The sequence below is a fragment of the Elgaria multicarinata genome, chromosome 10 (genome assembly GCF_023053635.1).
Source record: "Elgaria multicarinata webbii isolate HBS135686 ecotype San Diego chromosome 10, rElgMul1.1.pri, whole genome shotgun sequence".
Classification (NCBI taxonomy): Eukaryota; Metazoa; Chordata; class Lepidosauria; order Squamata; family Anguidae; genus Elgaria; species Elgaria multicarinata.
In genome coordinates, this window is record NC_086180.1 from 26077955 (window position 1) to 26090457 (window position 12503).

Consider the following 12503-nt stretch of genomic DNA (forward strand, 5'->3'; position numbering starts at 1 on the left):
CTTCAATACTGCTATAAAGCAGTAGTGTGGCTCCTGTCTTTTATCCTGCTTGGTGTAGATGAACCCTATGTCTAGCTTGACGCTGAGTCTACAGAGGAAAAACTTTGCTGTATTTCTGTGTGGCTAAGATCTGTCGTAATATTAGACTCCAACGCTATCTTCCCGCTACATCCCTCTACTCACAGTGTGAACCACTCAGATTTCTGCTGCGCTTGTGTAGGAGATATAAAAAGAACAGAACATATGCTGTTTTTCGACCTTCCCTTTGACGCTATGTTATTTCAGGACAGATACATGCTTTGTTTTCTAGAAAAAGCAAAAATGGCTTGCAGTTCTTTTTTTATAAGACAGCTCTAAGTGTCAGCGATTTCAATTTATTTAGTTTTGGCCACCTATGGCAGCATTTCTGTTCACACTCAAGGATATCACAGTAGGATATATTTCTGTATAGAACCAATGAGTAAAATCAATTGTTGATGCTCAAATGAAAACAGAGCTATTTTATGAAGTACGTATGTGAGGCCCTAAAATCTATCCATTGGCCAAGACGGGAAGGTTCCTTCACCACAGTTGAAAAGTTAAATCTAATCCTTATCATTTATGAAAGCTAATTGGAGACATTTTAAAAGTAGCTTTAGAAAATTCTAAAAATCCCTTTTAAAGAGCAGTTGCCTAAAAACATGCATGATTTCGGGGATTTGGAAAACTATGGAGTGATGAAATGAATAATTCATTCAGAGAATCTAAAAAGCTACTTTTACTTGCATCACATTAATAATTTATACTGTTGATATTGCACTCAAATACAAGTAACTTTAAAACAACAATTTAAACTGCTTTTCAAAAGCTTTATTTTAAAGGTTGGCGAGGGGTACCCTTAGTCATTATCCAAAAAGCAAAAGAGAAACACTTTTTATAACAGCTGAAAGCGAAATGAGCCAGCTACAAAAATTCTAATTGAAAGCAAAGCATAGATGATAGAAGAGAGCTGAGTTCAGTATGTTCTCCTAGCCTTATCGTGCAGTTAAATCTATAAAGTTAAATCTATAACGTTTAAGAATGGCCAATTCTCAAATATTGTACGAAAGATAATTATGCTGCCCATTGAGCTTTCAGAGAAAAATATATGAGAGCTTCCCAGAATTAATTCTTACTATTATCAAATGTGTTTGTATGATCTAATTGCTTCTAGGCGTTTGTAACGAAACCAAAATTCTAGTTACATCATTTTGTTGGTCATTATATTGTGGTTCACCTGCCCTTTTAAATCCTAATTATTTGCAACTGGGTTCTTCTGAGCTTGACTGATGGCTTCCGGAAAGGCCATACTTAGAATATTGTGTAGAATTCTGGTTGTCGAACCTCAAAAAAAGGATATTCTAGAGCTAGAAAAAGTGTAGGAAAGGAGAAGCAAAATCATCTAGGTGTTAGATCAATTCCGCCGCCCCCCCCACCCCCAATGAGGAAAGGTTTGGAGCTTTTTAGCTTAGATAAAAAAATCAAAAACGAAAAACAAATAGTGTGTGTGCTTGTGCATGTGGACATGATAGATATGTATAAAATTATGCATGGTGTGGAGAAAATGGATAGATATAAGAATCTAGGGTCATCCAATGGATGACTCCAGATTCTAGATGAATGGTGGGAGATGGAGCGATAAAAGGAAAAACTTCAAACTGTGCCCTCTTAAATTATGGAATTTCCTTCATCAGGATATGGTGATGACTACCAATTTAGATTATTTTAAAGGGGATTAGACAAATTCACAGGGGATCAGGCATGCCTCTGAAGCCCATATGCTGGGGAACAGCAGGAGGAGAGATATACACCCTTATGTCGTGCTTCTGGACTTTCTATAGGCATCTGGTTGGCCAATGGGGAAAATAGAATGCTGGACTAGGTAGGCCTTCAGTCTGGCAGAGCACTTCTAGGTTCTGAAGTTCTTTATCCAGTTAAAGATATACCCACAACTGTTTATGTATCCAGTTTAATGCTTTAGAAAAAATGACACTTTTCGTTAGAGGAGACAACAACAAAAAACAAAAAACAAAACTTAGGTCACTTTTTCTTTTGGGACTCTGTCACAACATTAACTTTGCCAAAAGCACAACGTAGAACTAGTGTTACAACCAACTCTATTAGCAGATGCACTGCTGCACTGCTTATACACCCTAGCTGCAATCACATGCATAATTACTTGGGCATAAATCCAACTGAAGTCAGTAAGACTTACTTTTCAATAAATATGCATTGGGTTGAGCTGCATGTCTCTCTTTGAGTACATGTATCCTAAGCAACTGTGAAGAACAAAGTTGTTCATTTCAGGGAATTTATAGACCCGAGGGCTCGTTCACACTTGCATTGTCACCACTTTATAATCAATGTATGAATAACAACTTGCATCTGTAAATGAGCCACTGAACATTAAATATCCTAGACAGAACAGTGCTTTTCAGTGAAGTCCATTCACACATTGTACTCTGAGTTATCGCATAGTGAGCTGGTTTGCATGACATGACAGCCCACCATGGGTTAATTTACCTGCATGGCTGTTGCACTGTGCCAGGCACCTGTAGATACCATTTTTACATGGTACACGGTTTGTAGTGTCTTCCAAACCCAGATGGCAGGGTTTGGAAGGGGATTATACAACCCTCAAATTAGCCTAAAACAAGCCATGGGTTATCTGAGGCTTGTCTGTCCCTCAAACACTCCTGCCACCTGGGTTCGCACAACAAACAACTCACACCAAACTGGGCGCCCTTTGGTGCCATACAAAAATGATGCCCACGGGCACCTGGCAAAACATTACAGATAAATTAACCCAGTCATGTGAAACAGATCAGTATGTAGGATGTATGTATGTATGAAGTATGTATGTATAAAGTGCCAGAATTTCAAGGGTCTTTATCAGTATTATCTGAAGAGCACTGAGACATGTTTTGAGAATATATTTGACCACTGGCTATTGTAGAGAAATCTAATAAAGGAAGGAAGGAAGTTAGGAAGGCCAGGCTTAGTTTTAGAAGTCTGTTTTAGTAGCTCTATTTTGTAGATGGAAAGAGGTCAAAGGGCACTGAATCAGTAAATCCATTAACCTAGAACAGCCTGCCCCAATCTGGCACCCTCCAGATGTGTTGAACTACAACCTCCATCATCCCCTGCCAACATGACCAATGGAAGTGGTAGTCCAACACACCTGGATGTTGGGGAAGGCTGATTCTGTACATCCAGGGATGATCAGACATCAACACAAATATAAGTATATTTCTCAGTCCACAATTTGCTGATTCATCTAAATGCAATATGCTAACCTAATTTGCAAAAAATTATTTAAATCAGTTGCCAGACTGCAATTTATTTGATGTAATTTGTGCTTTTCAATAGACTAGGAGGTGGCAGCTCTCTCAAGGCTTAATGCATACTCGCTTATTAATCTTTCAAATTCTATTCCCCACATTTACATAGCCATTAACGAGGACAGCAGTTAGTTTGGAAGGACAAACTATAAAAAGATCCTGTAGCTCAAAAAATCACTGTCTCATTGTGTTATTACAAAAATTTTACTTAAATCTACAACTGAGTGTAATCAATCATATAAATTTCAAAGTAAATCTGAGCATTTAAAAAGCTTTTGAGCTTTTCTACATGAGTATTTATTGTGCACTCATTATTCCCTACTCACAGTTGTTTATGGGTTTTCTAGATGATGTTGTGACCCTCCTGTTTTGCTTCTGTATCTTTAGTACTTACTGGCCTTAGCTAAACCTAAGGATTATCCCAGGCAAATGGAGGGGTCGTCCCTGCCTGCTCCTGGGATCCCCTGTGTGTCATTTGGATGGACAGGGATGATCCCGGGACAATCCCAGGATATAGGCCTGGTCTAGCCATGGCTTCAGTGAGTTATTTTAGAGCAGGAAAAATGCAATATTATTTGTAAAAGCGAAACAAAACACCTTTTCCCCACTTGTGTAGTTGTGCTATTTCGCTATACCATATTGCCACCTAGAGATTATGTAGTGGAAAAGCAGGAAAGGAAACGCTGAATTCTGTGACAAAATAAAAGACATATACAGAGCGTTAACAGTCTCATGCAGAAAAGCTCTTCATATGTTTTTAGAGAAACTACTGATTTTCAGTTTGGTAAATACTGCTGTACAAGTTCATAAACATTTTGTATGATGTTATGTTATATTAAACTAAAAATTAATTTGACCTCTGTTTCTCAGGGCCTTGCTAGACAATTCTGTGAGGCCCAGTTTCCCTGCTGTGCGTCCAGATGACGCACAGGGGAATCCGGGGTCAGGCCGCACTGAAGCCTCCCTTAACGCGCCATAAGCGAAGTTGCTTATGGCGCGCCTTTTCCGCAAGGCAAAGCCTTTTCCTAACTAACGTCTAGCAAGGTCCGTGACTTTTTGCGGCTACTCGCTTACTCGCGAGTAGCCGGGAAAAGCCACGGACTGGGCACAGCGCTCATCAGGCCAGGGGGGGATCCCAGGGGGGGAAGGCTGGACCCTGCAGGAGAGGGGGGGAGAAGGCCGGGCACCGGGATGGCATCAGGGAGAGGGAGGACGGGCGGCACGGACATCGGGGAGAGGGAGGACGGGCGGCACGGACATCGGGGAGAGGGAGGATGGGAGGCACGGACATCGGGGGAGGGAGGACGGGCGGCACGTACATTGGGGAGAGGGAGGATGGGCGGGGAAAGAGTGGGCAGGGAGGCATCGGGGATGGCAGGGGGGATCAGGAGCAGGGAGGCCTTAATTTTTTTAAAAAAAGGCGCTTACCTTCTCTGGAGTCTTCAGGGCGCACGTGGCCCCTTTAACAAACAAACAAACAAAATGGCCGATGCTGCAGGGCTTCCGTAGTCCCTGCGCGTCAGCCGTCTAGGAGGTGGGGCGGCGCGCGCTAAAGTTAGCGCGCCGTCGCCCTGCCTCCCTGCCGGCTTATCCGGCTGTGTCTAGCAAGGCCCTCAGTCTTATTGTGAAGATATAAAAAGTGTAAATACAAAATGTTACCCGGAATATCTGGATCTTGGTGAATATTGTACATGTTGACAATTCCAGACTGATGATGAGAAAATCAACATTCACTGTTGTATATGATTACTTATTTATTTACAAAGGAGTGGCACGCTGAACGGGGGTAGCTCCCGACAACAGCCAAACTGTTGTGTTCTACAATAGTTTCAGCTTCCAGAGCAGCCTTAAGGGCAGCTCCACACAGAGTGCATTGCAGTAATCCAGCCTTGAGGCTACTAGAGCCTGTACCACTGTGGCCAAGCTATTCCTTTTCCAGGAGGTGAACCAGCCGAAGCTGGTAAAAGGCACTCCGAGCTACTTGAGCCTCTAGTGATGGATCTAGGAATACCCCAAACTACTGCCCTGATCTTTCAGAGGGAGTGCAACTCTGTCTCACACAGACAGTAAGCCTACCTCCTGGACTCATGAAACACTCACCCACAGGGCTTCTGTATTGCCAGGATTCAGTTTAAGTTTATTGGCCCTTATCCAGCCCATTACTGAGTTTATGCACTGATCCAAGACTTGCACAGCCTCTGTGGAAGTCCTGGATCAGTGCCTACTTCTCAGACGTAGATAAAGAAATTCTGAGAGTCTCATATACATTAATTGGAATATCTCTATGTTTTTAGACATTTACAGGTTTCATCTAGGATTCTTCAGATTTCAGATATTCACTGAAATCTAAGTAAGCATAGAAAGTTCAGTTCAGATGAATAGCACTGAACTGAAATGGAGAATTGTAACCTTACGCAAATTTGACTCAATTTGTGACTGTGGCAGAGTGCCACACATATTGTTCAGGTATGGTTGATATACAGCCACCTTCCCCTCCCCAAATTAATTAATTAATCATTAGATGTAATTGTAAGAAGAAACAACAAAGTTAACTTAGCGTTGCCATTTAATATTAGTTCATCCTATCACATGATAAATTATTCAACCCAAACTATGTAATAAAAATCAACCATCAGTTCAGGAAAAGGTTTTTGTTTTTTGTTTTTTTAAAAAGGGCAACAACTGAGGTAAAGAAAAGTATTGAGTTAATGAAAAGTATATTTGCAGTGAAAGAAGTATTCTTACCTTTGTTATTGTATACATCTAGATAGTTTGGTGCTGAAAAAATTGTAATTAGTGAAGGGAAGCCTGTTGTCTGGCTTTTCCTGTACATACGATACCTACGACAAATAGCATAAGTAATCTTATTAGTATCATTAATTGCTGGTATGGTAATGTTGATTTAGACTTTGTTATGGATATAGTTATGGGGATGCACATTACATGGATTTCAATGAGATTTACATGTACATCATTATGTGCTTGATTGTAGTCACTTGGTACAACCCACCAAATGCTATGTTTTCACAATTAATATTATTTCAGTGAAGCTTGAATGCATGTTAGACAGACTACAAACACAGGGCCAAACCAGACATGGCATTTGTCACAATGTCACATAGTCTGCACTGGCATGCTCTCCTCCCATTGTGAATAGCAGGTGTGTGTGTGTAAGGTGGACCCTAAGGACTATGGTGGGACGGAAAGTTGCCTTCCCCTCTGGTCCTGATCTCTGCCCCCCTCCGTGCCTGTTTATTTATTTACGTCTTTATTTATTTTTAAATCAAGCACCCCACACAAACTACATGACAAACATGTAGTTTCAAAGTCCAACCTAAAGCCAATTACAATTAATGGATAAAGTCTTTGCAGACAGCTTTCATTGCCTTCATTTAGGTTCCCCCCACACCCAGCAAAGCAATTTATGGGAATGATGGACTGACCAGATCCAAGCAAACGTGCTTCTAGAACTCCATAAAACAGTGCCCTGTATTAAAGATTTTATTTATTTATTTATTTTTATTATTATGGGGGATTCCACACGTCGTACTGAGGGCGCTTCCATGCGCCCCCAGTGCGACCCCAAAACGATCGTGTAGCTTGCCTTTCGAAGAGACGAGGAAGAGCCGCCACCCACCTACTTTGAATCAGGCATGGAAGCGCCCTCAGTACGACGTGTAGAATCCCCCTATGTTTATATACCGCCTTTTTCCTCCAAGGAACCCAAGGCGGCGTACATAATTCTCCTCCTCTCCACTTTTAGGGTCTCTCACTCCTGCATGGAAACGTTTACCCTTAAAAATGGGCAGTTGCATGAGACTGAATAACCAGATTCCTGTCTAAAAAAATTCTTTTCAGATTTACACTTGCTTGTGGCGACAAAAATGTTACTGTCTCAGCTGGCCTATATTTAGTTGATCAGCAATGAAAATGAAAAACCCCAGAACTCTGGAAGAAAACCAACACAAGTGATATTTTCTCCTTAGCAAGAGGCAAGTTAATGCTCTATCACAGCATTTTAGTTCCATTGCTTATATAAAAATTCTAAAAATTCTTGGCAGCGAAATGAGGAAAGCAGGTATGCCATCAATTCTAGACTGGAATTCACATACCGGAAATCTCTCAAGATATTTGCCTTTCTATTATTATTATTATTATTTATTTATATAGCACCATCAATGTACATGGTGCTGTACAGATTACACAGTAAATAGCAAGACCCTGCCGCTAACTGTGAAAATGAAACTTGAGGAATTGTTCAGTTCATAAGTAATGATATATGTTTAGTTCTAATAAGGTTTTGAATACATTGAGAATAGTATTTTACAGGCGTATGTAGTACAGATATTTGCAACAACCACATGACTGGTTTCATATGCCAGGTGGGTCTTCCAATATTAATTAAATTAATTAACAAAAGAAGTTTTGAAATTCAGGGAAACGCCAGAAGCAGTCTGCAGTGCTTTGTGTGGGAGAAGGCAGCTGTTCACAGAAAAATACCTCAAGGCCAAAAGACTGATATTACAAGACTGGAAAGATATACACTCACCTCCTATACTGCAATGGATTGAGGACCTTACAATATTTAAATGGGTGGCATACAGATGCCAGCTTCAAATGGATACTTATTTGGATATTTGGTCCACTTTTGCTGAAACCCATGTATAATTAAATGCATTTCATACAAATCCATGTATGTGAATTAAAAAATGGAAAGAAAGTTAAAAATAAAATAAAAATTTGGGTCAAGCATCATGTTGAGGACCCATTCACGTCTACGGCAGAGAAATAAATGTGGAAAGGCAGAAGAAAAAGGGAGAAAAAAAATTAATGGCAAGGTGAAATTTCCCCCGGCATACTCAGGAACATCATTTCCACTTAAGCAAAGGCCTTCAAGTAGGGGTGGACAAATCTGATAATTTGGGCTTTTCTCAGTTTCTCATTTTTCCAGACTTAAATATGGCTTGTCCTGAACTTTGAATTTTTTTTAAAAAAAAAAATGTTTGCATGAAAATTCATAACCATGTTTGCACACATTTCTCCTAACACATGCACTTCTGCATGCAATTTTGCCTGTTTTGCAAGTAATATGCATTTTTTAAAGTTAGTTTCACTTGTACATATATTTTTCTGTGCATTTCCTTCCAATATATGCATTTGTGCACACACACACACACACAAACACACACATATATTTAAATTGGAGAAATGCAAATTTCAACATATAACTGAGTATGGTTTGCAGATTGGTTCAAAAGTGTGAAATTAGGTAAGTTTGCAGAAAAAGGTGAACTGAACTATTCCCATTCCCCCTCCCTGCAATGCCTATTCGGAGTCTACCAAATCTGCCCTAATGCAGTTCCCCAGCCCTTCTCAAGTGTGAATGGAAGGGGAAACGGGTATAAAATTCTGGCTGACATATTTGGAAGGGTTTGGGCATGGATTGTCATGAGGTGTGAATTTCTATACTGGGGAAGTTTATATTTTGACTCCCTCAATTCCAACATTTTCCTCCACAACTAACCTTACCCTTTTACCGAATACAGGCAATTCTCAACAACATTCTCTTTATAAAAGCCTTATTTGGCAACAGTCCACTGGCTTCATTAAGTGCTGAATTACATGTGCCCTCTTTTTCCCTACACGAAGTTAACATAATCCCTATGCACTAGTACATGTGAAAAATGATGTTCAGAAAATGTGTTGTCATCGCAAATTAGAGGTGTGCTCATTTTGGCACACGACAATTCACACCTTTTATTTATTTATTCATTGCATTTTTATACTGCCCAATAGCCAAAGCTCTCTGGGCAGTTTACAAAAATTAAAACCATGGGAACCATTCAAAACTTAAAACAAACGGTATAAAAGCATAATATAAAATACAATATAAAAACACAAACAGGATAAAATTGAGCAGCAATGCAGAATTTAATACAGATTTAAAATACAAATTTAAAACAGCCAAGTTAAAATTAAGTTAGTAGACTGTTAAAATGCTGAGAAAATAAAAAGGTCTTCACCTGGCATCTACTCTTAGTGTAGATGCCAGGCAAACCTCTTTAGGGAGCTCATTCCACAGCCGGGGGGCCACAGCAGAGAAAGCCCTCAAGCCCTTGGCAGGGGCTCATGGAGAAGAACCTCTGAGTATGACCTTAGGGCCCAGGCAGGTACATATGGGAGGAGGCGTTCCTTCAGATATCCTGGCTCCAAGCCATTTAGGGCTTTGAATGTTAATACCAGCACTTTGAATCAGTCCCAGACCTGGACTGGCAGCCAATGAAGCTGGAAAAGGACTGGCGTGAGGTGGTCGGTTTTATTTTCCTACTCATGTTGATGCAGCCCTGAGGATACTCCAACAAAACAGAAAAACTAACAAAAGCAGTGTAAATAAGTGCACGGGCTACTGATCCATTTTGGAGCTCAATCAAAGGTGCCGGTTATTAACTTTAAAACCCTTAAATTAACTGTTTGGGACCATGCTATCTAAACGGCTGTCTCTCTAATATGAGCTTGCCCATCCTGTGTGATCAGCAGAGGACTCTCTCGTATATCTCACCTTTATCAGAGATATGTGTAGTGGGAACATAGGAGAAAGCCGTCTCTGCATCTGCACCCAGCTGGTGAAACAATATCCTTTGGAAAATCTGTGTAGTAGCCCCCTGTCGGTGGAAAGCCCTTCCCAAGGAGATTGTATACATTTAGGTTAAGACCTTGATCTTTAAGCAGGCATTTCATCTTTAATCTGCTACTTTGATGATTAATTTTACTGCTGGCTCTTCAATGTTTTAATCCCCCCCCCCATATTTTTAAAGTTTAATGTTGTACTATTTTAATACTATAGTTGTTGCTGTAGGGTTTTATGATTGTAAACCACTCCAAGGGCATTTGTCAGTCGGGCAGTTATAAATCTGATAAATAAATGAAAAGAAATTAATATTTGGCACCCTCTTTAATGGTTTTCCATCGAACAGGCTCGTTTATTTTGGCAGCCATTCATTAATCCATCTAGTTGATGATCTGGTTTTTATTGGTTGCTCAATTTGCTTTTATAGGTTTTTCTTGTTTTTGTTTCTGTTGGAGCTTTTTGACTGAATGATGCAGTTTTTAAAAATGTTATATTGTAAGCTTCCTTGGACATCTTTGGAAGAAAAGGTGGAGCATAAATCTACTTAAATATATAAACAAGAAGTAATGCATGGTGTACATCACCACATAATGAAAGGAAAAAGTGTTATGCTATTTAAATGTGGGTGGTCTTAATGAATTAATACATATTTCTTCTCTTTGTAGGTCAATAAACACTTCAAATTCCTTTCATCTGTCTTTGTGTAAAACTACTGGTAATTTAGCCATTAGTCTGAGTAAAGTGGAAGCATGGAGTTGCACTTCCATTCAGTGACCTAGAAAATATATTCCTGATTCAAACTGTGTCTCTCTAAAGAGCCCTGCAGGTCCAGAAAGTTAACAAGCTGTAAAGAGCTGATATATCCATTCCTGCTGTTTACCAGCTGAACAAGGGAAAACCCTCATTTTCATTATATCATTGCAGTATACCTTAATTTAAGCACAGGGCCACCAAAACTGCTTTGAGTATCAGAACTGTGTCCTGGAATATTTATAGATACAGAAATATACAAAGTTCATTTTGCTCACCAACAGACACCCATAGTTAGATTTTGGGAATATGATTCCTGGATTATTGGAAATTACATTACTTTGAAAGTGGCTATATGTCCTTCACTTTTTTCTCTCCATCTGCTACAGAACTGCTGCCTAGATCTTCATGAAACAGCTCTGAAGGGGAGCAAGGCAGCCTTAAAAGTCAACTTTCAACCAACTGTTTTGAAACACCAGACCAGAAGTAGGCAACCTGGTGCCTTCTAGATATTTTGGACTACAACTTCCATAATCCCTGACCATTGGCCATGCTGGCTGGGACACATTTTATTATTTTTACATTTATATCATGCATTTTTCCCAAGGTGGCCTCCCCATTTTTCCCTATATATTTTATGTAACACCTCAGAGTTGTAGCGGAAACCATCTGTACCACACCATGTTGCCTGTCCCCACACTTGACCATATCCATTTATGTTGTGAGGGATAATGAAAAGAATGTTTCACTTCAGCAGACATGGAGAGGAAACAGACTGAAGGCAATGTGAAGGAACATAACTTCTTCAAAGAGCAAGGGAAAAACTCACCCAGCATCCTGGGCTTCATGGGCTCGGAGTATAGATAATAGGTTATTGTGCTGTAGGAAGTCACATACAGCAGGGTAACTGTTGGAGGTGAGAAGGAAAAAGAGAGAGGAGTGTCTGTTAATGAAATGACAAGAGCATTGCATTCCCCTCCAACATTGGCAAATATCTGATTGAATGATACATGTTCAGACTATGCAACCAACCACCTTCCTGAAGACTCATTTTTGCAATTTTTCAACACGCAACACGTGAAACTTTACTTAAACATTACTGAGTTCAGAGGAAAGAAGTACTGAAAAATGTCATTTTACTGTATAATCAGATGCTCTGTTACTCCCACAATATAAAACCTGTGAATTACAGAACTTTGGTATGTCATGTCCTAGTTCAGATGCAATAGGAAACCATAGTTTCCCAGCTATATCAATGAATCTCAGGCCACAGCTAGACCTAAGGTTTATCCTGGGATCATCCAGGGTTTGCCCCTGCCTGAGCACTGGATCCCCTGTGTGTCACCTAGATGAACAGGTTTGACCCCTGGACGATCCAGGGATAAACCTTAGGTCTAGCTATGGCCTCAGACTTGTATGCTCAGCCTCCCCTCCCTTCCTTTTTTCCATGTCAGGAGAAGATTGGAAGAATCTACTTCTGGCTTGGGACATCCAAATGCAGGGAACTGTGTTTGTATAAACTATGCTTAGTGAGAACAAGCTAGCATCAAAACATAGTTTCAGATCCTGGCTTGTTTTTACTAACCATAGTTTAAATCAGCTTTCTCCAACCTGGTGCCCTGCAGATGTTTTGGACTTCAATTCCCATCAGCCTCAGCCAGCATGAGCAATGGTCAGTAATGCTAGGAACTGTGGTCCAAAACACCTGGAGAGCATTAGCTTAGGAAGGCTGGTTAAAACAAACAACAGTTTCCTGAGTCAGGACA

The 12503-nt window shown here is 40.2% G+C and overlaps 1 protein-coding gene across 5 annotated transcripts in view; it reads right to left on the reverse strand.

Moving 5' to 3' along the window:
* Positions 1–12503, reverse strand: part of PPP3CA (protein phosphatase 3 catalytic subunit alpha) — a 220025-nt gene that overhangs the window by 43605 nt on the left and 163917 nt on the right. For all 5 annotated transcript variants that reach the window (XM_063135935.1, XM_063135933.1, XM_063135932.1 and 2 more), the window contains exons 7-8: positions 11567–11644; positions 6105–6199 (exon numbers count right to left, since the gene is read on the reverse strand). In XM_063135935.1, the coding sequence (XP_062992005.1) occupies positions 6105–6199; positions 11567–11644 (173 nt within the window). The remainder of the gene's footprint in view (positions 1–6104; positions 6200–11566; positions 11645–12503) is intronic.